The 27,979-nt window shown below is 38.9% G+C and overlaps 1 protein-coding gene across 2 annotated transcripts in view; it reads left to right on the forward strand.

The window, feature by feature from the left end:
- eys (eyes shut homolog) overlaps positions 1-27,977 on the forward strand; it is a 170,339-nt gene extending 142,362 nt beyond the window's left edge. For both annotated transcript variants that reach the window (XM_067609895.1, XM_067609896.1), the window contains 10 exons: positions 1,586-1,694; positions 6,147-6,370; positions 15,883-16,055; positions 20,052-20,234; positions 21,242-21,408; positions 22,433-22,577; positions 24,563-24,737; positions 25,000-25,172; positions 25,283-25,444; positions 26,436-27,977. In XM_067609895.1, the coding sequence (XP_067465996.1) occupies positions 1,586-1,694; positions 6,147-6,370; positions 15,883-16,055; positions 20,052-20,234; positions 21,242-21,408; positions 22,433-22,577; positions 24,563-24,737; positions 25,000-25,172; positions 25,283-25,444; positions 26,436-27,628 (2,704 nt within the window). In that variant the 3' untranslated portion in view covers positions 27,629-27,977. The remainder of the gene's footprint in view (positions 1-1,585; positions 1,695-6,146; positions 6,371-15,882; positions 16,056-20,051; positions 20,235-21,241; positions 21,409-22,432; positions 22,578-24,562; positions 24,738-24,999; positions 25,173-25,282; positions 25,445-26,435) is intronic.
- Positions 27,978-27,979: the final 2 nt, after the last annotated feature.

Below are 27,979 nucleotides of genomic sequence, written 5' to 3' on the forward strand. Positions count from 1 at the left end.
GGGAGTTTTGCAACAATATTGTGATGTTTCATACCTCACCAAACAGTTCCTTTTTTTGTTTTTTTGCACAAACACATGGATTGCGATATTTCAGTCTTTTCATTTGGATCTTGTTATGTTCTTGTGACTTGAAAATAAACAGCGGGGAAATGTAATATTCTGAAATCACTCACTGATCACGTAGGCTTATGCTAATGTCAGGAGAATGACCTCAGTCACACACCCAGCACCCAGAGGATAGATGTCTCGTCTGGACATTAGGTTGCATTTCACGTTTGCAGTCTTAAATTTGCCTTAATTTATCTGTGTGTGTGTGTGTGTGTGTGTGTGTGTCTGTGTGTGTGTGGACAAAACAGCTCTCATGATTTCCATACCTGTAATTAGTCCTACCTGAAGTTGCATGCGTGTGATTGCCTCAGGGAGGCGTCCTAGAAGGCTGTTTCAAATTAGCAGGAGGGCGATTGCCCTGATTGTTTCCATCTGGCCATTAAAGCAGACATTTGAGGGTTTTTTCCTCATCAACAGTGATACAGTCACAAAGAATGGATGAATGACTTTTGCAGATTCGCAAATAAAAAACCATATCACTCGTTTTACAAGTCTACAGGCAAACAGAGAATAAACCTTTGGAACAAAAGTGCATTATATGGATTACTCCTTAACAGAAGCGTCTTTACGTGTGTTTGGCATGGTGTGTGCAACCTTTTGCATAATGTACAGTCCTGTAAAGAGGCTGCTATTGTATGCTGCAGATGTAAAGCCAATGATGAATTGGAGAGAGGGAATCACTTGACTTTGCCAAAGCTGGAATATGACACAAGTAGACCAGCTACTTAACATTATGGCTGCAACATTAATGACTAGTACAATTGTATATTTCCCAAGAGAGACAGAGAGGGTCAAATGATAAAATTGTCTTCCTACTCATTAGGTTTATAATGTATATCTAGTTTGTGCCCTCATTTTTATCATTAATTAATCCTGAATGACATAATGGGCACTTACACTCATGATCATGTTTTTGCTGGGATTTTTTTTTTCATTATTATTATTATTGTTTATTTATTTTTATAATCTTTATTATATGCTTTATTTGGAGCATTATCATGGATATTGGTTCTGACTGGTTATCTTGCTCCATGGTTTATCTTTAATGTATTTACAGGCATGATTATGGGAATTTCATATCTGCTGAGAAACACAACAACTTAAAGAAAACCACCATAGCACTGAGCAGAAACCTATTTCTAGCCTTATTATTTAAATCCAGCTGTGGAAGCCGTTCGCTATTTTTGTTGTCTCTCCTGGGTTCTGGGTGCTTTGTGGGGCACAAAATGCACCATTGCTTCCAACCCAATCTACCAGTGCATAAAGTTTCTCATAAAATAGTGTGTAATGTATACGTAGTCATACACAGTCAGTTTATAGTATAGTCTCAACGGTCGCATTAGCAGCTCCATTACTGTGACTGCTCTGTCTCTGTCTCCATCGGAATATTTTTCATGCTTTGCTGGATTTATTGTGAGTGTCAAATATTGTGGGGAGCATCATGTGTAACTGGTCTGTGTCTATTCTCTCTCAACAGATACAATCTGCCTGTTGGCAAACAAGGAGGGTCATGTATGATTGAAATAGCTGTAGATAATGGCACAGCTCAGCGTCTCCAGGAGGATGTTTCACACCCCGCGTCCGAGGTAACCTGACCTGTCATGCAGTCAGAACAACCCCATGTACAACCACTATCTTAAATTTGCATTTCTACCCCATAATCATGTCTTTGGTGCATCCTTCCCTTTACAGTGCAGTATACCTACACATATCAAAATTTTAATTAAAACAGCAATATGTTTTAGCATGCAGTATCCACAGTATCCGCGTGCAAACTATTAAAGCTAATGCATCAGGTGTCCTTTATTCACGTACTGTATGTTTTTCGCAGAGAATCATTATAACAGTTATACTGATATGTTCATGAATATCAATAATTTGAAGAAAATTCTGCAGACTTATCACAGTTTTTGTATTAGTGTTTTTCCTCATGCTGGGGAACATGTTTATCACTCTATTCACTCATTTAGTATAACTTTTCTGAGATCAGATGCCGTATGAATTAGTGCTCTTGTTCAGTTTAGTATGTTGTTTTAACTGGGAAGTTTGCTAATGTTTTGCAATTATGGTTCATGATTCAGCTACATTTAAAATCTGCATACATAAAGGGCTGAGTGTTGAACTTCAAAATACAAAATACATTTTTTTGTTCTCAACTGAAATAGCACAGAATATCTTTATTATATATTCTTTGATTCAACAACCTCTGATTTAAATCGTAGTTAAGTTCTTATTGAGCTGCTTGTGATTAGACAACCTTTAACTTTTGAGAAGTTTGGCTTTTGTTCAATGAAAAAATGTGAATAGTATGTTCACTCAAAAGAAAGGTAGTGAAAAAATGTTTTGTTATCAGCACCAAAAGCTCAGGCATCATATTCGCACTAGTATCAAAGGATTTCAAACAATATTCAATCCTAACAACATCTAGTCAGTTTGGTAGTTTATATTAGCTAAAAGCTCTGCCTGAGAGCTGCTGCCTGTAGATATGCAGTCAAACCATAGGTTTAATGAGTTTATTTATTATTGCACTTAAACACTTATAAAAGTCATGACAAATACATCATGAGCAGATTAGTTGGATGTTATCAAAGTCAGCTTTGCCCTCTGTAACTAACAGCAGTTTGTTTAATGAATGAGGCACAGGAGCCTCCATCAAAAACATGTGCACCTGTTACATTATTTGCCATGACGATCACACTTGGCAAGCATGTAAGTAGCACTAAACTAGTTTTCACTTGTTAATCACGGGCAAGTCTTTTCACTCTGGCTCATTAGTTTGATTAACAACACCTGTATTTGCTATTAAATTAATAATTCTTTTTTTCCAGTTTCAAAGACGGAGAAAGGGGCTCAACCTTCCCACAGGCTCAACATGCCTCCCCTTCCTCAATGTGATTTATAGTTTTCTAATTTGAGATGGCCAAGGTTTTTTTTTGTTAATAACACATTCATTACACCAGTACTAGTTTGCCACATTGATTGGTTGTTAACTTATGCCAGCTTTCATGCAGCTCTAATGTATTACAGGGGTTTAGAGATATAGTGGGATATGAATTGGGTTTTCATTTCAGTTTCAGTTAAATTAAACAAAATAAGATTACACAAAGGATTAGATTTGCTGGCAGCAACTGGAATATAACAATGAAAAAAGCACTGACAGGCTACAGTGTTTGAAGGGATGTAAGAATTGAGGGAGTCACAGTACAGATTGTAAAGCCCTTTGAGGCAAATCTGTGATTTGTCATTTGTGGTTTTTCAGCTGTTTAAATAAAACTGACTTGACATCGTGAACCCACAGAGGAACTTGAGACAGTTTGGCCTGGCGGCAAACATTAGAGGAATCATGAAGTTAGTTACTGTCTGTTTCCAATCTAGACTGTGGAGTCTCATCACTGTTTAGCATATGTCAGTGAAACTCACATCTGTTACTAAAATAAGTTGGCATATGTCAAATTGTAAGTAATTATAGGAAGGCTTGAAGTCTGTAAAATGAGTCAGTGTTTAGTGTTTAGCAACTCAATCTGTAAGCAAAGATAGAGAGTTTTAAAATCAAAATATGTTTAAACTAGAGAAATATGGCCATATTACTTTTCTTACTTTGAAAGTTTTGCTGCTGCATTTTAACTGAGGTTTTGGTTCCTGATTCCAATTAACTACACAGATCCACTGTTTGCCTGGTGACAAGTCACTCATCTGAACTGGTACACATGAGTGAAAACAACATGTTGAAATATATTAATGAAACAGAGACCACATTGACTGGTGCTGCTTTTAAATAGAACTCAAAAATCAGTATCCAGCACTCAAGAACTCAGTGCTGTGAGTCCACTCACAAAGTCATGAATATTACATCAGTGAATCCTTCAAATGAACTCTTCTCTTAAACATGATAAACACACTTGAGGACACCATAAAGTGTATGAAGTCATTACTTATCAGTCCACAGTTATCATGCAGCTCCAATGGCTCATAGCTGGTTGTATCACATAAAATAAGGTCTAGCTCATTGTAAAAGTATCCAGCTACATATTTTATTTGAATCTCCAGCTTTGTTAAAGCTAGATTTAGTGCTCTTGACTTTGCATTGACATTACACACACGTTCCTGTGAACCCTGTTGCCGGTTTCTTTTTATATGCTTTCAAATATGCGTCAGTTATGTCATTTAAAGCTCAGATCGCATTAAGCCAACATCACAAATGATAATGTGGTCTAACACCTCACTGTCCCTCCGATGAACACCTCCACTGCAGCTGTCCAACACCTCTCCTCAGGCGCCAGCATGGAGTCATGACGCATGTTACATTGGAGGGACATCAAAGTCACATAAATTCTGCTATAACTGTTCAGACTGATATGAAATTAGAAACGTCAGATTCAGTGTAATTTGATCACAGCGCTATTTTAAAAATCACATTCTCTACAGTATATTATTTAGATGTAGAAAGATGGTTATCATCAGCATAACTTTGAAAATTTACACCAAAATCCTCTTTTTCCTAAAGGAAGTATGTTGAGAAACAAGCAAGAACTGAGCCTCAAAGGCCCCCATCTGTAAGATTTATAGTTTGTGACACACAGCCTCCCATAGCAACAGAATCATGTCTTGTCAGATAAAACTTCAACCATTTTAATACATGACATGAGAGGCCAGCATTTTTAAAGTGAGGTATTAAATGTAATGAGTATGAAAAAGTAGCATGCAAAGCAGCACTCATATCTGCCATGACCAATGTGATAAAACACAAGTATTCATATTAACAAGCTGGAGTTGTTGGAAACTGTCAAAATAGAAGAGGGAGTGTTTTCTATTGTTTTGTTATTTCTGTTAAAATGATAAACCTTTAGAAAACCATCTGACAATCCAATAGGGATGGTCAACTGAATTTTCAAATGTATCCACATAATTATGGACACAACCTAGCTTAAGGCTGAAGTTGCTTCATCATGAAGTTTCGTGGAATAGACTGAAGCATAGAAACAGGAAAGGTCTTTGTTTCCACTGAACATCATTTTAAAAGTTGTATGTGTAAAATAAAGTTGGTTGGTAGCAGACACAATTCCACCTTAGGCTGCATTCACACCATATCAGGCAAAAATGCCAGTCCTCCCATTCATTTGAATGGGGGTAGTGCGTTTAGGCTGCAGGAGTGCCACAAAAAACCAGCAGCAGCCCTTCAGGAAGAAGTTGGACCGCAATCAACTTTTGCAGAAATGCAACCCAACGTCACGCTGCGGTGGTCAATCACGTAAGCGATCAGACTGATCGGAGCTGTACAACCTGCCATGAGGGAGGACAAAGACATTACTAGGACGAGGGGAGGACATTTCTCTCTTCATTTGATAACGTTAAAAGTAAAGTTAGGCTTTGCTGTCGGCTTCCTGATGAGAGAAAGAGAGGGAGAGCGCAGCGGTGGTAGAGCGAACTAGAAAGTGAATGCAGAGAGTGAGCAGCGGTAGAGAGAACAAGGCCAGTAAATGAGAGAAATAAAACATTATTTGCTGATTGTTTCACGGCAGTCATGTTCTAAAGCACAAATAAACACACCCACACCTCTGCACACCTCTGCACAACCCTGCAGGAAGGTGCTGCAATGTCTGATCTGGTGTGAATGCAGTCTTACTTGTTAAATTGACTGTTATGGTAGGATAAGCTGCAAGTTCACAGAATTTATCTGCATTAATTCTACCCAATTACCTTCACATCAAAGAAAGCTTGCAACATTTTTTCCAGATATTTTACCCCTCTCTCTCAGTAGGAATGAAAAAGAAAAGATATCACTCCAGTTTATTGTCTTAAGTTATTCTAAAACTGCATCAAGCTAAAGCAGGTAGCTGTTGGTATTAATCTTGTTAATCTTAATATACAGTGAGGTCTCACTACTGTTAATCTTGATATATTCGCACCCACTGATACTGAAAATATGTTTTTACAGTAGCTGCAAAGCTTGTACGTGAAGGGGGACATATATATTGTATGATTTAGTGTGATTTAGTAAACGATAGTGTTGATCACTGGCTCTCCACCATTTTTTACAGGGAACCTTTGGGCCCATTTTTCTTGGAGATGTCTCGTCCCACTGGGAGACGCATGACGGGAGTGCAAAGGGAGCACGGAGATTCATTGGCTGTATCAGGGAACTTCAGGTCAACTCAAAAGAGATTTACCTGGTGGGTGAGGCAGTGAGAGGGAGAAACATCAAGAACTGTGACCCGCCTGTCTGCCAACACCTTCCCTGTCGTAATGGAGGAACTTGTGTCAGGTAGGTCACCTCTTACACTAATTAAAAATGACTAAACTACCTTTGAACTTGAAAGCCACTAAGAAGCCATTAAGAACTTTCTCTAATACATTTTCTTTCTCCAATAATATTACATAGCATGCAAGAAATTGCCCCAGAAATGGGGTGAACTGCAGCTGAATAGACCTAGTGATACGGACACATGTGTGTTTACTGGATATGCTTGTGCTGTAAACATCTCAGTTCAGGAGCAAACGCAGGTCTAATGTTATATCTACACGTTAGACCTGCTGTTTCTCATGCCCGTGTTACCTGGTATGAAGCAGGGTTGTGTATCCGATGCAGGTATTTATATTCCAGTTTAAATTGTTTTCCCAATCTCTAAAAAACATAAATAGAAATGTTGCTGTGCAGTGGGAGCTTTGAACACACACTAAGCCAGTCAGCCAGCTAGTGAAATGACAGCTGCACTACCCTACACCAATCATTCCCTCATGCAGAACTCCTCAAAATTGTCAAGCTTATTTTATTTATATTGGACTCGCTGTACTAATTTGAATGTAGGCGTACTTTAAGCTAACTGTGCACTGTGAAATATTAACTCTGTATCAACAGATAATCAATATTAAGTGATTATTAATCAAATAGAAGGGTGAACATTTGATTGGGGCATCTCTAGGTATAGCAGTCATCACAAGCTGGAACAGTTGGTGGTGAAGTTTGAAACTTGCATGCAATTTTTGCAGTAAAACTCATTTTTTAGATTGACGATAACAACTGTTTCAAAGGTTGGTTAATATTTCAGTGTTGTTGAAGGTCTGTATTGGCGCCTGCTCTCCCTCAGTCCAGCAACACTTCTGTTAAGAGTCAACACAATGAGAGAGGTCAGCTCGTTGTTGACCATGTCCTGCTTTTCTCAAACTTTCTGCTCAGTCCAAATTTTGTCAGTCCACCTCCTGCTAATGAATTCTGATTTGGGCTTTGACATTATATGACATTTAATACAGATAACAAACCATCTTGCCAAAATGTCCTTCAGCAGTGTTCTGGCAGAAGAGATATTGTATTACATTAACATAGAGTGAATGAATTGCCAGGTCAATGCTTCCAACAGAGGAACTAAATCTTTAAATAATCTTACTTTTAACTTTAATATTATTGTTCGTGTCACATAATTTCTCCATATCAGAAGTTAAATGATTAAACACAGATTGACAGAGGATTCACAATTTGTGATTATGATTTGTAGTCTCTCATTAGTTTAACAGCACACAGAAATGTGAAGTAATGCAGTGTTAACTTAAACATCTAGATGGTCTACTGAGGCTAAAGAATAGCAAAACAGATACTGACAAAAGTTACCATACTTTAAAGATGTAAAGAAGTAGTTTTGTCACAACAGTAACAGTAGTTTTGTTACAGTAATCCCTGGGGAAAAATTAATCCCTCATGCTGGGCCAAATATGTGATTATCCGTTCCTCCTTCATCTTTATCTAGCACAGCTCATCAGACCGCCATCACACCCCACTTACCAGCAATTTTGCCTGTCTTTTTAAGTATGCATTAACTACATAGATGCTCTTTCACCTTGGGTAATCCAGAAAATAGCTGCTCTAAATGGCTTCTTCATTGTGTTATGACACTATCAATTAACAGTTGCATTTATTAAACAGGAAATGAAAAAGGGCACTATGAATATTGGAATATGAATGGCTCCAAGAATACCAATTAAGAGCCAGTGGCATTGTGGTCACATTGACTTGTCATGTGCGGAAGAGTGGGCCTTGCAATTATCTGCGTGATGAATACACGTTAATGTAGTAGCCTCTTGAACCACACAGCATGCAGGGGTCATCAGAAGTTCACAGGACTCTGCTCGCTCAGTTAGTTGCCCTGGATTTCACTGCCACAGTATAATAGGATGAATAGGGATTCTTTTGATTGTGGGTTCAATTGGGGGGATTTCTGCACTCTCCCCCTTTCATGTGGTTTTCTGTTCACCTACGCATGTATAAATATCAATATTAAACCTGAGAGGATAATGGTTTGCGGTTGGGCAGCGATACATACATATTAAGTATTTAAGTGACATCAATGTGAAAAGCCAGGCAATCAGCACCTAAGCACCATGGCTTTTGTATTCTTCAGTGCCAGATCTGTGATGCCTGATATCTGTGTCATTAATAAGCTGCATTTTGCACAGACCATATCAGAAGATTTACCATACATACAGCAGATATTAGAAGAGAAATGGTTTCCAAGAAGTACACGCACATAAGAAAAGAACACTATAAAAAAACACACCTGCACATACAGTATACAGTCAGACAGTTATTAAAACGCATCACGTCATCGTCTTGATTAAACAATTAGATGCATATATACAACTGCACATTCTTCATATGTAAAATGTGATCACAAAGTCCCTACCATGTAATCCACATGCAGACGTACTTGACTTGTAACCTGTGGTTGCAGTGTGAGGACACTTGCACCTGGATCCCCTGTTCCGTGTCAGTGGATGTCCTGGTGGGGTGCTGCTGTTGAAATCATCCCTGCGTGCCTTTGTGTGGGCCTGCAATGAGCATTTTGTGGGAGCAGGTGGCAGCACCCTGCAGGGCGTCTGTGGTTAGGGCATGGGGGCTTTGATTTGAGATCATGTATGCTGCACCCAGCAATGTTCACCTTATTGTTTATTTATATTTTGTGTAAGCATTAAAAATTTTAGACTTTGATTTTTTTCAAAATTAAGAAGACACTACAGTATGCTTGATATGTATTATATTCACATTTTCAATGAGATAGAAGGAAGATCACTAGCATAGAAATAAGCAAACACAGCACTTTCAAAATATTTTTATGTTTACCGGTGTGTTTTATGTAATATTAATGTATTAATTACATGGTAAGGATTATGGTTTAGGGTCTATGATCCACACATAAATTAATTAATTCTCTGCCGGTTGCCTGGTGACCTCACAGGTACGCAGCAAGACTCCAGGTAATGATTTTGCCTAGCCAATAGTACGCCACATAACCTCCCCGTAAAACCACAAGGTATCTTTTTAACACTTGGGGTTTTGTACGGATTAAACAAACAAGACGTAACATTTTAATTACTGATCTTATGAGTTGCTGGCAGATGAATTTTGTTACCTTTGGACAGAGCCAGGCTAACAGTTTCTGCCTGTTTCCAGTCTTTGTCTCTTCAGATCTAAATCTCAGCAAGAAAGTGATTAAACATATTTCCCAAAATGTGAATCTATGCGTGTCAGTTCATATGACAAACTTGTTCGCAAACAGTTGTCTGTTTACACATCCAGTAGATATAGAGCAATGTTAGCATCATTTGAAGTGGGGTTTCTGGCCACCTGGCAAATGTAAGTCCAATATTCTCCTTTTAGCTCTGTTTTTGTTCTCCACCAACTCATGACAAAAATATCTGGCTCTTTAGCTGCTAAATGTTTACTTGCTATAGTCACTAACTTTGTCTGTTTGCTGTTTGGTGCTGATACAGTGGATGTCTCAGAGCCATTAAACCAAAACAATGAGCTGAAAGAAGTTAAAATGCTCCATAGAGCTGAGGGACATGCACAGAATCTCCATCCATCGTTAATATAAAAAATTTTGACGCCTTTAATGTGACCTCTTGTGACCTCACTGAAGTAAAACAGAACAGACAAAGATTACATAAATAAATCCATATATGTAACTGAGTAGAGGGACGGGCATACTGTGTGCTCTCACACACACAGAGCAGAACTAATGTAGACAGAATTATTTCTTGCTAATTGGCTGTAGCAGAGACGATGCCTGACTCGCTCTGTGATGGTCCGGGTTCAGTGGCACACGAACCTCCACTTAACAGGGAAGTCTCCTGATGCTCCATTTTACTGCTTGCAAGTGTTCCTCACAAAGACACTGAAACCAATTGTATCTTTAACCAGAGTTCCAGCTATACTTGTTTCAAAGTACCTATAAAATAACTCAAGGTCCAAGAAACAATTATTTTAATTCAGCACGAGAAACAAACAAATCGCTATCATCCTGTGTGCAGTTGCAATCCCTTAAGAAAACTTGCTCATTACAGTGTTTATTGCATTGTGTCTTTGAATTTTGGAGGACAAGTGCATTCAAAACAACGGTGCAATGTTGTTGTTTTTTTGGCCAAATTGGTTATTTTATACATCGATGTGTTCTTGTATAAAAAGTTTCTATGTAACCTTGACATGCTTCAGTGTGACTGAAAATAATTGTATAATTATTAAAATGATGTGGGGACAAGTCTCAGATTACTCAAACTTTAGACTTTTAGTTCCTCGGTATGTTATTCTGACATCTTGGGAAAGTTCAGTTTCCACTCATGAACGTTCTGAACTGTCTCATATAAACAGTAATGAGTTAAAATAATAGTAACTGAAAATAATAATCATGGCGTTCTGAATGAGAGTACTTGTAAGGAATCAGGTTTTCGTTATTCTTTATTTTTCTTATTCTCAACAAATTCCATGAAAAGACCAAAACCTACAATGTGTGTCCATCTCTCAGTATTTTCCGATTTCCCTATCCTGTCTTTGGCACTCAACCTGCAGCCCATTGGTTCCTACTAAAAAGATGAATCTTTGAGAACAGGTCACAAATATATAGTTTGATTGTTAAAAAGGTCAATTAATTTCCTAAAACAGCTGAGCACAGTAGTTTTCAGCAAATGTTACTCGAAAAGCAGTAAATTGGGCATTTGTCAGGGACTACTTTCAGCTGCAGATTAATATACTTTTGGGGCTCCAGCATCAGCAGGATAGTGTGTTTGGGTAAAGTATAGTGACCTGGTCATCATAATGAAGGAACATGTCAACCGTTGCAACAGTGTGGCTAATTGATGTGTTTTTACTAGATTTTGCACAATAATAAACTGTAGGTCTAAGATACAAGGAGTAATCCATATGAGGCTACAAAGACAATACTTGTGACTAGGATCACTTTGAATTTGGCCTTTTCATGAGATTTGTTGACAGTAAGAAAAATGAAGAGCATCACCAGCCTGATCCTGTAAATTGTAAGCAAGCAGATGAGTACAGTAAGTAAAGGTTTATCTGGATTCATAAGGTCTCAGACAAGAACATCCGTCATAGTTGTTTACATTTATTTGTAGATACAAAATAATTATTTTGACCTCAGTATAACCCAGGAAGTTACCTTGTAATTATTGTAAATATGTGTAAAACTCTGTAATGGTAATTATACAGTATGTAATCAGTAGACATACAGTGCAACAATCTGCAGGAATCAAATCTTTCTTTACACCAATATAAGTGATGAAATTAGACATTAAGGGCAAAATAATTATTCTTTACACCGGTGAACCGTACAACCTTCGTAGAGGAATGTGTCATAGATTTGAGGAAATTGAATAAATGTGTATGTGCGCAGCCACATGTGCATTAAGCCATCATCTGCAGACGGCTTTTGTGGAAAACATTGTGCTCTTCACTTAAAGGTATGTGTTAGGTTGTTATTTTATTATTATTTTATTCATCCAACGCAAGATAGTCTCGGTGAGCTCCCCATTTTTCACTTAACGGTGGCGCTCCCTTTTTATCCAAACCTTTTTTTTTTTTCCCTTACCTTTTTCGCATGTCAGTCATAGTTTGAGCTTTTTTTTTTGTCACCTTCCTTCTTTTAAAGACTGCTTCAGTTTGGGGTTCCAACAACATTGCAAGCTCAATATTTTTGCTTTATTTTTTTCTTGGCAGTGCTACGTCGGTTTCATACAAGTAGGTAGAACTTCACATGATTTGGCCTGATGACAGGTTGCTATTTACAAGCTATGGGCTGGTGTGAGAAAAGAACAGTGATTGTGCTACATCACAGCATGCAGTTCTAGTACTGTAGAAATTTTGTGTTGAAAGAGAAAACCTTACACATAATGTTGCTGGTAAAACTGACAGATGACTGCCAAACACAGGCGATCCTTACTCAAGTCTGAAGCTGACATATCATCTTGTATCGATTCATTCATGAAGTTACAGCTTTATTTGTGAGACATTGAGGATTTGGTTTATTAGAGGACAGTGTTCTATAAGGTGTTTTAAGTTTTCTCCTTTTCAGTCAGTGTATCAGGAGTTTAGAAATGTAATATAATATGACAGCATTTGGAAAGAGTAGAGTTTAAACATGAGTATACTTCAAAAGTGTTGCAGAAAAGTGCAGTTTTTTGCATAGTGCTCTGTGTTCTAGGTTGGGCTGGAGGAATATTGTCTGATCTCTTGAGAAAAGTTCCCTTACACTTTATGCCTCTTTTCTATAAGGATTTTGTTTCAAGTATCATCTAAAGTATGCTTTTTTTCTGTGGCAGTATGTTTCAAAAGACTCTGTGATGGAGACTTAACAGACATCACCCTTCTTCACCGCCAAGGAAATGTTTGCAAGGGTGGCTGGAAGAGGTCAGGAAAATATCGAACAGCCGTCTGCTCAAACAGGAGCCTGAGTACGTCAGGTGAATGCCATGTGTAAATTCCACTTCATCCCTTCGCTGATATTAAAATTCAGATAACAAATAATTGAGTGAAGGACTAGTCGACGTTCAAATGATTTTTCCTCTCTCCCACCAAGAATCACAGTGGTGTAATGGTGTCCAGTTGGCTGTTTTAACACTGGAAAGCAAATGGTGTTTCAGTACCAAAGCAGTTCTTCTCTATAAATAATATCTTCTGAAACCAGTGGTCCTTTTTATTTTAACAAAGGATGAAGTGGGCTAAATGCTTTCATCCCGAGAACTAAAGACTACCATGGCAGCAGAGCCTCATCAGTGACTTACTGTAGAAGAGCATTTGCATACCAACAAGCACTTGAAAAGAAGCGTTCCGTAAATAGCTTACAAGGGACGAATTTTGAGAAATACATATGGACGCACAGCTTATTGTTCTAGCTGACGGGGATATCATAAGCTAGCTGGTCAATTATTCATCACTTTATATGGTACTCATTAGATTAGAAACATAGTCTTCCTTAATAATTTAGACATTGTGTGCTGTAGCGGGGCAGTCTTTGAATGGCGTGAGAAGTGGCGAAGACCAACTTTATGCATTTGTGATTAACATATTCAAATTAGTCTGCAAACATTACTACAATTTGGTAATCAAAAGGATTGCCTCAGGGAAATTAAAACAACCTTTTGTCACCTCACACATCAAGTTTTTGATTAGGCCAATTAAAACTCAAGTGTTTTCAACCGTGCTCCTTCCCCTCTTCTACCTACACTTTACCTTTTTGGAGCCAGAGATATCTGCTGCTTATTTTTTTGGTGCTCCATTCAAATCATGTGACGTTTTATTTATCATTGTTTTTTTCCCATAAATTTTACATGTGGTCAGCCTTCTTGATTCTTTAGCTTTTTATGCTTTTAAAGATGAAAATTGTTTTCTTAGGGCACAAAGATTAGTCTGATTTTGACTTCCACCAAACTGTTATTGCTTTCGACGCGCCTGAAGAGAATTGTTTATCCAATGAAGGTATAGTGAATTGTTTCAAGGTTGGTATTTTTGCTTTGTGTTGTGTGATTCCTCATGAACCATCTTTTTTGTATTTCTATTCTATATTAGCCTTGCTGTGTGTAAAGAGATATTTGACTCAAATTACATGTACAAAAGACATAAACGATAACAAAACCTGTCCATCTGTGCATTTTGTACTTTTGATGACATCCTTGTTACAATGTTACGGTTTCATTTAGCAGATGCTTTTATGCAAAGCGATGTAGTGAGTTAATACAACACATGCAGGGATCTAGTCAGGGGAGTAAGTTAAGCTAAGTTCAAGTCCGATAGGATGTAGGTGCCAACAGGCAGTGCACAGAGGCAATGCATAGAGTGCATAGAAGTGGAGGTTTCTATTGAATTTGAATGCCCTTTTTGTAAGTCGCACTGGGCAAAAGCGTCTGCCAAATGAATGTACTGTAATGTTATCCTGTGCAGGCTTGTGTGGGCTGCAGTCTGTTACAATGTGCTTTGGGTACAAGGCATGGTACACCCTGAACTAAGCTTCCAGTCTGTCACAGCTAAAACACACAGACAGACAAAAATATTCACACGCACATACTTAGAAACAATTTAGAGCCGTTCACCTCACCTGCATGTTTTTGGACTATGGGTGGAAACTGGAGCATCTGGAGGAAACCCACGCAATTTGTGTGTCACCAACATTTAAATATAAACACTAACTGACAATGCAAGGGACAAATTAGCAGCACTCAAAGCGTTGAAAAATGGAGACTATACCAGGAGGTGCTCCATTAAATATTTGATTCTTGCTCTTGGAGCCTGTCAAACATTATACAAATAACACTACCTGTTCTGTTCAACATCAAATTTACCCACATGACAATTTCCATCTGTGACTGTTATTTTAAAAATAATGGGCACAATTGGCAGCGACAGTGTGTAGCTGTGTACCATTGTGTCTTAAAATGTCTCAAAACTGACATTAGCAGCCTGTTAATAATCATACACTAGAAGTTTTTACTGCATTATACAACATCCTTTTGTACTTCAGTACAGTCATATCTAACAATGCTCAACTCCGGTGACAGAATGTAAATATTTAATTTCAAGGAGCCAGTTTCTCAAGGAGCAAAATACATCCTGCAGTGCTGCTGCTCAAAACACATTATTAATTTATAGTTTTGAAACCCCACCAATGCTTCCTCTATCTGATATTTTACCTTTCAAAGTTGTGCACATCTTTAGAGCATTTTCTAAAGTCCCTGTCTGGATATTACTTTGCATGCTAGATCACCCTCCTCTCCTTGCCAAGAGAGGAAGCACACGCATATGAATCCAGGAAAGAAGACATAGAAAATTATGTACAATTTCTGATTTTAAGTTTTCTGACACACTACTAATTATCTGCTTTCTGCTGTTATTTTTCAGGGTGTGAATGTGTTTACCTTTACCAATAGAAATGTGAAGTAAACTCTGCCTCTGCAGTAGCTACTTTTTTTTTCACCTTTTATTAATTCAGGGGGGAGTTTCACTGAGAGCAATGCTCTCTTTTACAGGAACACCCTGACCACATTCACACAGTTACACATTCACACCTGGAAGCTGTCCAGTAAAACCGCAGTCTGATCTGCTAGCCACTGTGCAGCTCTACTGGAGCAGTTGGGGTTAAGGAACATGCTCAAGGGCACCTCAGTGGTGGACCCACCCAGGTTTCCCCACCCAGATTTATCCTGCTGGTCCTACTTAGATGAATAAATCCATAACAAGATCATTTTCCCATCGCAGTATATTCACGCAAAAGCTTCAGCAGATCTCATATATCCTGTATTACACCAAGCTGGAAACATGTACTCTTAACATCTTTTTGAATCTTTCACCTATTACGGGGTTGGTTGTTTTGCAGTCACTCCTCTCCCTGTGTGTTCTGTAGGCCACTGTGTGAGCTTGTAAAGCATCTGGACATGTTGCTACAATGTCATGGTCCATTTTCACCTCTAGCCTAATGATGTCCCCCTCTATGTCTACACGTTTAGTGATGCTGAGGACTGGTTCTGTGAGTGCCCCCCGCTCTACACAGGCCGGCTGTGCCAGTTCACTGCCTGCGAGCGCAACCCCTGTGGTCATGGAGCCACGTGCATCCCGAAGTCGCCATTGGAGGCCGTATGTCTCTGCCCCTACGGAAGACAAGGTCTACTGTGTGACGAACGTAAGTGTTACAAACAGCTCCACATAGATCAATGCACTGTAGATTCACCAGCTTTATTAAGGGGCTGATCTGCAAACAGTTTGTGAATGAGAGCCTTGAATAGTTGTTCGAATGAGATTCTATTGTTAAGTAATTAACAATTAATGAAACTAAAGTAATGAAAGGAAACTAAATTCTGCAGAAGATGTAGAAATGTCTTCCTCCAACAATAGTCAGATATTCAAGGCAAAACTCATGGCTGCTTTGACTCTTTTTAGTTCATTGGAACTTATTTTCCTACAACTACAGTTTCAGCAAAGTAACTTTTCTGAAGATTTTTTTTCTTAAATTGTCAGATTTCTGCTGCACCATAGCAAGGTGTTGATGTGTTCTCACATTACCAACAATGTTAATAGGCTAGCTGTCACTTCTGCCCGTCTGTGGTCACTTATTTTCCATTTTATTATTGGCTTCTGTGTAACACAATACCCTGGCGTACAATAACTTTCTATTTCTATCAGAGCTATAAAAATGATTTGATCAGGGTTCATTAAAAGCCGACTGGCTAACCAAGACTAACGATAATTAGTATGTTTTCTGAGCTTTTTACAGTTTGACCTTTCATCAAATCAGCTCATGACAGTAGTAGCTCATAAGTCATCCTAACAACAGAAACAGAAAGACATGTCGGTCATCCAACACCTGTATTGTGTTAAATGATAAACTGAAACACAAAAACAGCCAAGTGCCAGTTATTGAAGCATCGACAGTGGAATTAACAGAATACTTCTTCCTATATACTGGATTCTTGTTGCATTTGACCGTAAAAACATGCTGTACATACTGAAGTAGTGTATCTCAACAACCACTGGATGGATTGCCAAGAAATTCTGCTCAGACATTTATGATCCCCAGAGGATGAATTTTACTGACCGGTGATCACTTTGTAACATCTGTCCAGGGACTATACAGATGAAAAATAGCCTCTTGGCTAACTCTGGCGCATTTACAGCATTTAATGTGCGCTGTCCCTGTTAAATAAACCAACAAATAAATAAACATTTCTCATGCCATCATCCGGTCATACTTTGTCTCATACTTTGATTTATACCAAATATCTGCAAAAAAAAAGAAGACATTTCTTACACCCTCAGCTGTAGTTTGTGTTTAGTGCTAATTACCAAATGTTAGCATGCTAATGTGTTAAACTAAAATGGTTAACATGGTAAACATTACACCTGCTACACACATCACCATGTTAGTATTGTTATTGAGCACATTAGCATGCTAAAACACAGCTAACACTAACAGTGTTAGCTCAAAGCACTGTTACAGCATCACAGAGCTGCTAGTATGGCTGTCTTGTTCATTTAAAATTGTAAAAACAGTAGTATCATAAAAAGGAGGCTCGTTAGGTCATGGTTCTCAGAAACAAAGGGATTTGCTTGACTAAACTGACTGTTGGAGCAGCAGGGTGTTTGGCATATAAAGTCGCTCAGCCATGCCACAGCCCCTGACAGACTCTCAGCACCCACATGCCAAACAGAGTAATCTAACCTTCTAGTGTCACACCACGTATATGGCTGACATTTGAATTTTAATCCTGATAACATCAGATAAGATTACAGTCAAAACTGATCACTCCTGAGTTCTCCCTGCCTCTTGGGGCTTATTTGTACATGAGACCTGTAGAATTTTTCCTCATGTGGCGTCATCAGCAAAATACTGAGAGTGATATTTTGGTACTTTTCCTCTTTGTCTCTATTTGAGAAAAGGTGAGAAAAACGGTATATGTTTTCTTTTCTCTGAATGTAATATTTTCACTTTTGTTCCCATGTGCACTTTAATTGATAAGGTTAGTCTGTGAACAAGCAGGAAATGGAGGAAAGGGAAGACGAGGAAGTGCTGGAATGCCTCAAGAGTCGAGTTCGTGAAACATTAATGGATATTTAAGATGACTTCACTCAGAATTATTAATGGTCTACCTTTGTACACAAGTTACCCGTGCTTCCTGTTAAAGATTCATGTTAAGAATGAACACAGAGAAAAAAACCCAATTGAAAACAATGCGTTTCATGCAGTCTATAAGCTTCTTTGTTAGTAACCAACAGTTGCCTTGACCCTGCCAGTGCACAGTATTTCTCAGTGTTGTGCAATGAAAGCTTAGCTAACACAAACCACAAAGCGGGAACGCATTACTGTACACCAATAAACTTCAATGATTTCTTTTCGAATTGCCTGTACAAACAGTATCAAATACACTGCTCAATCGCTGTCTGTGTAGTGGTTGATTGAGCAAAATGAGTAACAGAAACCTAAAGATTTACTCACTACTACACTACTACCTCCCTTATCATATGAGTGTATCCTGTTAAGCACACCCAAAGGTAACTGATAGTAAAGTCAACTTCATACTGTAGGCTCACAGTTACTGTATAAGATTAAACCTGCCTGCAGGATGGCTGCAAAATATGGAGCTTCAAAGTTTTCAGTGTCCAGTGAATTATAGATGAACACAAAATCAACACAACATGCAAAATCTAATGTAATATAATACAATATAACCTTTGTGAAGCTTATAATGTTCAGTCTTTATAAAGACTATGTCAAAGAGATGTTGATTTAACTATATTTTGTCCCTTACAATGTAATTAAATTCAATATAACATTACAAACTATGGCCTGAACACATCTATGACTCTCTTGGGATGGGATTGTACAGTTCATACCGTATTATGCCTACTCCTTGTTTAAAGAGACATGCTGGTCATTCTTTTCAATTTTCATTTCAAAAATAGAAAATGCTATGATGTTAAAGTGATGAAATGTTAGTAGCCACTCAAGCCGTAGCCATGCAAGAAAATCAGATAAAAGTATATAATAACAAGATCAAATATTGTGTAGTACAACAACAATTACTGATCAACAGAATAGTTGCAGTCACATTTGTAATAATTCCTTGCTATCTGAAATTTGCTAATATTAGTTTATATCATTAAATGTCTAATTTAATAACACAATAGAGTCAAGGGTAAGGCCACCATAAACAAACTAAAGGTAATTTAATTTTGCAATTATGGCTGACATGTTTGTGTGTGGTCTGAATAGGTACTAGAGCAGAGGCAGAGCTCAGTTGTTATTGAGTGAGGGCAAAAGGATCATCATGTAAAATGGGATCAATTTAAACACACTGCAGCTTAAAAATAAAATAGCTGTAGCTGCAACACTGAGGCCATTCACTGAGACAATAGGCAAATACAGCTCTAGCAGACTAGAGATGATAACAGAGGCATTTCCAGCTTTATTAATAATTTAGCAGCCAAACAGAGCTGAGGGCAGTCGCAGAGGGGAGCTCTGAACTCCTCTTAGCCATCGCCTGGGGCTGCAGAAGAATATGCAAGGTGTCTCCAGTAAAGAAGAGCAGTTTTGTGTTTGAATCTTCACTGCTGTTAAAAAAAAAACAAAAAAAAACACACACACACACAGCGGCGTGTAATTTTGAGTGAGCGTGGGGAAATTTACATTGAGTCCCTAGTGTAAAATCAAGTAGATGGGTGTGCTGAGATTGAATACGAGAGAGAGCATTATTGAATCAACCATGCGTTCTGAATAAGTAAACTTGAGGTTGTAATTGAATATCACTGAGATTATTGTGCTACCCTTGTGAACACTGGGTATGAAGCAATGCTTGCTTGCCAAAATCTTTCCTAAACAGCTACTAATGAAAATAGAATGGGACTGAAGAGGTAATAGTATTTGAAAACAGGTCATCATCTAATAGCATTCAGAAAAGAAAATATTTCACCAGCTCCTGCTATGTATTGTGTGGCAATAGTGCCATCTTTTGGTAACCTAGTGGTGAGCAGTGATGAGAGAGCATGATGAATCAGACCTGTTCTCTCCTGACTCCTGCAAGATGGATACAAATGACACAGCACAGCCGACACAAGTCATATTTTAACATGAATATGATCTTTTTTTTAAAAAAAATGTGTTGTGAATGCGTTTGTTTTGCAGCCATCAATATAACTCGTGCAAGATTCAGCGGAAGTGATGAGTTTGGTTATACTTCCTTTGTGGCTTATTCCTCCATCCCGAGCCTCAGTTTCTTCTACGAGTTCAAGTTGAAGTTCACACTCGCCAGTAACTCATCTGCAGTGAAAGACAACTTGATTATGTTTGTCGGACATAAAGGACAAGGTGAGCTCAATCTTAGAAGCTGTGCAGCAATTTAAAGTGATTCTTACAGTCACGTTAAATAACATTGAGGTGTCTCCTTGGTTGCATTTTAGTTGTCAAATTCCATTAGGGCGTTTTTATAGAAATGCTACTGCCATTTTCAGAGGATTCACTCACTGTGTATGATAATGTGCTATCTAATAGATTTCCACTTTCCTCTGAGATCCTCTAATCAAGAGGATTCCCTAAGGATTTCTTTCTTGGCAGATAAACTGGTATTATTCATGACTTTCAAAAGGAGCTTGTTGGCTTTGCTAGTGTAAAATGAACATGTGAACCAAGCATCTCAAAAGCATTAATGTTAGTTTCATTAAACAGACTTTGAGTTGTAGGTGCACTGTGATGCTGTCAGCATCCGTCACATTAAATTAGGATCTTCTTTCTGTGGGGTCAGATTTGGTAGCAGGTAACCATCCTGCCATTGTCACCCGCATATTTCATCAAGAGAAGAAAAAAAAAACAACAACACAAGATCATGTGGATCTTCTGCACTTGTTTTCTCTTGAGAGTACAATTCATCAAGGTGGAAGAAAAGCAAAACAAGAGCAATATGAGTACTGAAATACTTGTCAGGAGAGTGAGCAGCACTGTTGGAAATTGCACAAATTCAAAGGCAAAATAGGAGAATAGATGAAATACGAAGAGTTCACATGATAATTGGTCTAATGAAGTGTCATCTTTGATTACCATCACCGAGGAATGGAGCACAGTTTGATGACATTGATCAAGTTGCACAAAATTCAACAAGTACAGAGGCAAAATATATAATAAAACACGAAACACAACCTAAAATCCATCTCTAGGAAAACACATGTATCATTTATTCAAGATGTGTGTTATTAATGTGTTTATGCAGTTAAGTAGAAGTTTTTTTCTCTTGGAGATCAGGTTCATGTTTAGCAGGAAATGTTATCTATTATATATCTAGAGTGTTGGCTTAACTTTGTTCACGGCAAAATATTTTTCAGGCAATGATGGCGATGACTTCCTGGTTTTGGGAGTACGCAGCGGGAGAGTTGTGCATAAATTCAACCTTGGATCGGGTGTAGCAACCATAGTCAGTGATCGACTGAACCACCAGATCGACATCCACACTGTTGCATTTGGAAGATCCAAAAGAACAGGATGGCTGAAGGTGATTTGATTATCATAAATTATTATCATTTTTAGAAATTAGGTTACTATACATATAACTTCATACTGTATATACTGTATATACAGATGGGTGACACTTTAAAGGAAAAAACAAGTGTTAGGAACCACAAACCATCAGAACAGCTTTGGTGCTCCTTGGCAAAATGTTTTAAGTCTCTGGAACACGGCAATTCTTTTAAAATAATTGATCCCAGATGATTAAAAAGATAAGAAAAAGTTCTGCTACACAAAGTTATGTGTATCTTTTATCTATACTTTGCCCTTTTCTTGTGAAAAACTGGACAATTTTGCCTGTTTAGGACTTCAGAAATCCTTCAAATGAAACTATCCAAGAGGGAAATTGAACTTTTTGGTTGAACTGCTCAAGCTCACGTCCACACTAATGATATAACCTGTAATGAGATGTCACAAGTAAGACATTGCTTCATTTTAAGGGGTCAAAAAGGTCATTTTCAAACTAATCAGTGACTCCCCATTACCTCTATGCGCTCATTGTTTTTCCACTTATTTATTCTGCCTTTTCCTTTCATTCACACCCATTTTATACTATATCCACATGTAGTGAACAGTAAGAACAATGTATATCTATAGATTTATCCTGCCTGGTGTCAGTGGTGTAGGCCAATAAATGGTGTTAAAATGATGTGAATGTTTTCTTGGAGCACATCAGGCTCCAACACATTATTTCGGTCCAGTGATCAAGTATAACAGGACGTTCGCATCATCTAAGTGCGGCTGAAAAATCTGCTGGAACAGTGAGACGATATCAAGTCAATGAGGGCCAGGATCTCTGCGGAATTGATGCCTCGAAAAATTTAATCTGTTCTGAGGCAAAAACATGAGACTATAGTTGCTAGCGTCGCTAATAAGTGGACACTGAGCAATTCGAGGTCATGTGTTTTGTCAGCTTTGGCAAGTCTTTAAATAAATTGTGCTCCCACAACTGACACCTACAGATGTAAGACTGTTGCTTGAGTATTGACATTTTCGCTTGTCTTCCTCAGGTTGACGGACAACGCAACAGGACAGGCTCATCCCCAGGACCCCTGGTGGGCCTCAATGTTTTCAACCATCTCTTTGTAGGTGGATATAATGAGTACACCCCTGAGCTACTGCCACTTGGCTCCAGGTTCCGTCATGGCTTTCAGGGTAAGACTGCTATGGCTTCATTACAACCCAACACTGCTGTCTGCATTTAAGAGCGTTGGAGCTTGGAGTTTCTCCCAGGATCTCTTTGTCTTTGTAAGCAGAGGGGAGGTGCGTAATAAAAAGGGAGTTACAGGCCTGGACTAAGTGTGTATGAGGCCAGAACGGAGCTTTGAGGCTGATTGTATCTGTTCCCTTAATAATCACTTCACACCCCAGTTGTGCGCTGTCTGCGAATCCATTCCACTGCTGATAAGTCAGTCGAACGAGGGTGCCATGCAAATAATCTTTGTCATCATCAACATCATTTATGCTTTCTCTCAGGTGACCCCGTGAGAGCATTCATCGTGCCTGCTAATGTGCGGAGCTGTGGGACAAAATTGCCATAACAGTAATGATGACAACAGCTATGAATATCATCATAACCATATTCAGCAGTCTCTCCACTATAGCAATGAGGCTTGTTATTATAAAATGTCATGGCAGATCCATTTGAGGTGAACAAGAGCCTTTTTATGTCTAAGGACTGGAGCGATTTTGTGTATTCTTATTCATGATCATATAATTTATTTTTCATCCTACCAAATAAAGCTTCCAAAATCAAATCAGCAATGGTAAAGCATCAGTTTGTCCATGCTGTTTCAGACCGTCACAGTCCCCCCCCCCCCAGTATTGGTAAGCACTATCTGAGCCAGGCGACACTGGCGGAACCATAACCTTTCTGCTCAGGATGTAATGAGAACTCATGAGCGTCTAATCAGATCTGTGTGACCTTCCTCGAGCCCTAATCATGATGGCTGGCAGTGAACACACTGATAATGCACTTCACTCCCAGTTATCAACAGATCCACACTCCCCTGTGGAAAGGTGGCAGAGGAGGTACTGTGGCTGCTGAAAAAAATCAGTCTCAATTTAAGCTGTTGATCAAATAACAAGAAATGGAGGAAGTTTGTGTCTGAGGAGCTTGTCTATTAAAAGCTATGATGTCATGTTGCTTTGAGTCAGACATTTTTTTATCAGACTTCGGCTCATTCACTTCCATTTGAACCCCACTATTTCTTTTATATGTTAAGATTAGCACAATAACTCTTCAGATAATTTACTCTAAAACGATTTGACAGTATTATAAGAAAAGGTTTGCTGCAAAAACTACTGCAAATTTTACTTTCAGCTTTTTTTTTTCTGAGGAAGGTTTATTGCTACATAACTTCTCAGGTTTCTTGGCTCTGCTAGAAGAGTCAGCGAGTGCAGCAAACACACAAATAACCAACCTTTTATAATCTTCCTTATGAATCTGCCTCGCTTTTCGGCGGGTCTATGTTTGCAGTACCGCAACCATCACTTGAGTCTGCCAAGTAGACAGCATCATGCCATGAATATTCATGAACGAGCATGATGTTTTCCCCCTGCATCCTGTTTATGCCAATGACTAAGGCGGCAGAGAGAAGGGAGTCTGCATGTGCAGATGACTATGAGGCATTATATTTATAGAAGGCCCTGTGCTCTGCAGGTACAGGCCAAAGCAAATATTGTCTTGATGAAATTGAATTACAAAAGCAAAAAAGCAAACACGATGAGGGAGATGCATGATGACAGAGGGAACAAAACCTGGATTTTAAAACTCGGACATCTTGGGTGTGAACTGGAGAGACTGCAGAGTTTTTAGTACATCCAATTCAAGACCTACTTTTTAATAAAGATGTGCGGATTTAGGTGTGTAATGCTTGATAGGAAACCATCTGTTGTCATGTGATTAAAATAAATAACCATCAAAGAAATTCATTTCAATCACTGAACACATTCCAAGAGGTGTTTTCAGTTTAATTTGAGCACGATTCAGATTTTAATCACGTTTTAATTTACGCACCATTGATCTTCATACAGGGTAAAATAAAGCATTTTGTGTTTCCTCTGATAATCCTCTAACAGTGAAATGAAAGGTTTGCCTCTAACATGCATTTTATATGTCTGTTTGTTCTTATTCAAAGGGTGCATTTTTGATGTGCAGTTTCGAACAGGAAGAGACAGAAAGTTCCAAGCGCTGGGACAGCCTGCGGGACATCCAGCCTTCGGGCGCAGCGTGGGTCAATGCGGAGTCACGCCGTGTGTTCATGTTCACTGCAAGAACGGAGGAACATGCGTAGACTCTGGCTCATCTGTGTAGTAAGTGAAAAAAAATAACCATTTTCTGGATTTTTTTTATTTTCTTATTTTCTGGTGTTATGATTCCACTCATGAAATACACACACGGGCCTTATTGTTGAGCTGAATGCACCCGACTATGTTGCATTATAAAAATGTGTTGCATGTATTGTGACCACGCACTCATAACCTCTGGGAAATCAGTTACACAGTGCAAGTGCAGCGAAAGGAAATGACAGTGTTTACAAGCTTTTTCCCAGCGTCTGACCGTGTCTGTCTGCAGTTGCCAGTGCCCATTTGGATGGAAGGGAGCGCTCTGTTCTGAGACCGTGTCTGTGTGTGATGTGGAGCACAGTCCCCCTCCTCTGTGCGCCCACGGCTCCACCTGCATCCCTCTCCCGAATGGATATACCTGCCAGTGCCCCCTGGGGACAGTGGGACTCTACTGCGAGAAAGGTCACATAGTTGAACTCAAACTGTATCATTAAATGTTTTTTTTTTTTATTTGATAAGACAAGACTTTCACTATTCAATTATTTAACTGCTATATTGTTTCCCCCGCTCAGCTGTGACCATCAGTGATCCATTCTTCAGTGGAAACCAGTCCTCCTGGATGTCATTCTCACCTATGAATATCAGACACAGGACTGTTGTGCAGATGCAGTTCCAGCCTTTATCACCTGATGGCATCCTCGTCTACGCCGCACAGCATCTCGGTGCCAGAGCTGGTAGGACATTCAGTTCCATATCTGGAGGCAGCTATGTTTGAATAAATAAAATATTGTGTTCAGTGTGCAGAATGTCAATGTGTTGAAATGGAAGTACCAGTGTCACCATCATCTCTCCCTGTCCTGCCACCATGGTACATGTTATACAGAACAATCAAGTCACAAAATGTAACCCCGGTGGCTTCTTTGTTCAGACACAGTGACTCAAAAAAAAGTAGATGATGTGATGCAAAGTTGGAGCAGCTTTCAGAAATCTGTACATTCATTGGAAAATTATTCTTTAAATTGTATCTATTTCATGCTGAAAGGCATGAAACTGTACAGTAAGTTGTGCATTAATAGCACCAGTATGTCAGGTGAAGACTACAGTAATATGTCGACTTAAAATTATTTTGTAATTGATACTGGATCTGCGTTGACCTCATTAGCATAACTTAATGTAATGTGTGTTGTTTACAGGGATTATAGTAAACGTCAGGCAGTATTCTACTGACAGACATAAAAAATGATGCCAACATCAAGTAAAATTAAAGAGTCTGAGCATTCAAAGATAAATATGAGGGCTATCGAGATGAAAAAATATTGTTTTGATCATCAAATTTAGATTTTTTTAAGAACATTTTCTCTAATCTTTGCTTAATCCTTGTAAAACAGACAGTTTTACCTCTTTAGGCCTTTAACAGTTATTCAAATGAAACAATCTGAGAGCTTTAGTGGAGAAAATCACAACTCACAGACATATTCAACCTGATTTTATTTCTCCAGGTTCTGCAGTAGGGATTTGTTCGTAATTGTCATTGCATTTACAATTTGTAAAAAAAAAAAAAAAAAAAAAACAGTAACAAGAAGTAATGGTTTTTCTGATAATTCAGACCCTGCTGTCAACAGTTTTATACTTTCTACTGAAGAAATAAGGTGCGAACCAACCCTGTAAAAATACTTTTACTAATAAAATGCATTACTGCAATGCTGTTTTATTTTCTTCCTACAGGAGACTTCTTCTGCCTCTCCTTGACGTCTGGGTTTGTGCAGCTGCGATACAATCTGGGGGACGGCACCCATGTCCTGCAGTCTGCTGAGAGAGTGGACTCGCGCGGCGGGACCTGGCACACAGTGAAGGCCGGCCGTATTGGTCACAGAGGCTTCCTAAGTCTGGACAACAAGGAGGCCAGACAGAACGTGACTGAGGGGATGACCACCCTCGATGTTGCTACAGACATCTTTGTCGGGGGCGTGTCCACTCTGAGCTCAGTCTCCACAGACGCAACTGAAGGGGAGCCGGTGGGCTTCACTGGCGGCCTTAGAGAACTGATTCTCAACGGGAAAGAGTTTGAGTTAAATGAGAAGGGGGCTGTAAGCGGAGCAAACATAGGGGATTGGGACGGAACTGCCTGCGGATACAAGGTGTGCCAAAAGGGAGGTCGCTGCAGGGCAACAGGAAGTGACTCATTCACATGTATATGTCCACCATCATGGACCGGCCCTGTGTGTAACCAGTCTGTAAACTGTGTGAGCAACATCTGCAAACACGGTTCCTTATGCGCTGCATCTAATGTGACATCATACAGCTGCATATGTCCCTTAGGATGGGGAGGGAGATACTGTGACACTGAAATACCCACAGATATTCTCAAGTTTGTGGGAAACTCATATGTGAAATACTGGGACCCAAGATACAACATGAGAAATTTGAAATACACACGGGTTTCTTTCAGCTTTCGCACGAGCACAAATGACAGTTTGATCACGTGGATGGGAAAGGCAGAACAGGAAGATGACGACTACCTCGCAGTTGGACTTGAGAGAGGCCACCTCAAAATTGCAGTCAATCTCGGAGAGAGACTTACCCTCCCGTTAATGTTCAGAAATCTGACTCTATGCTGCAACATGTGGCATGACGTCACCATATCTTTTAACAGCACAATTATGCAGGTTTTCGTGAACAATAAGAGGATCCTTATTGAAGACGTGGACCCGTTCGAGCGATACGTAGCCCTAAACTATGGGGGGCAGCTTTACTTTGGAGGATTTGAACTGTACAGAAATGTATCGATAGTGACATCTGGGATTTTTTCAAAAGGTTTCGAAGGAAATCTCAGAAATGTTTATTTGTTTGAAGATACCAGGCCACTGCTGTTTCTTAAAAATAGTGAGGGCTTTAATGTTTATGAAGGCAATGAATAGTAGAAGAAAATGTAAATCATTTCAGCTGTAATACTTGAAAAGTTCCTTTGTGACTTGATCTAAAACTTATTAGTTGTGTTTTATGATGTCAAACTAGTCTTTGAGGTGTTTTAACACTTGGCAGTAGTTTTTTAAGGGAAAGTTCACTCTAAAACATATTTCACTAATTGTTTTTACACTGTATAGCTCAGTCAATTTGTGACTTTCTGAAGGATCACAGTGACAGTCGGAGCTGCATAAAATACAATCATTTGGATATAATATCTCAAACACAAAATCCCAAAGAGTCACTCACTAGTTCAATGTGAATGGACACATTTCACAAACATGTCATCTGACACAAATTCATGT

This window comes from Thunnus thynnus, chromosome 14 (genome assembly GCF_963924715.1).
Source record: "Thunnus thynnus chromosome 14, fThuThy2.1, whole genome shotgun sequence".
Classification (NCBI taxonomy): Eukaryota; Metazoa; Chordata; class Actinopteri; order Scombriformes; family Scombridae; genus Thunnus; species Thunnus thynnus.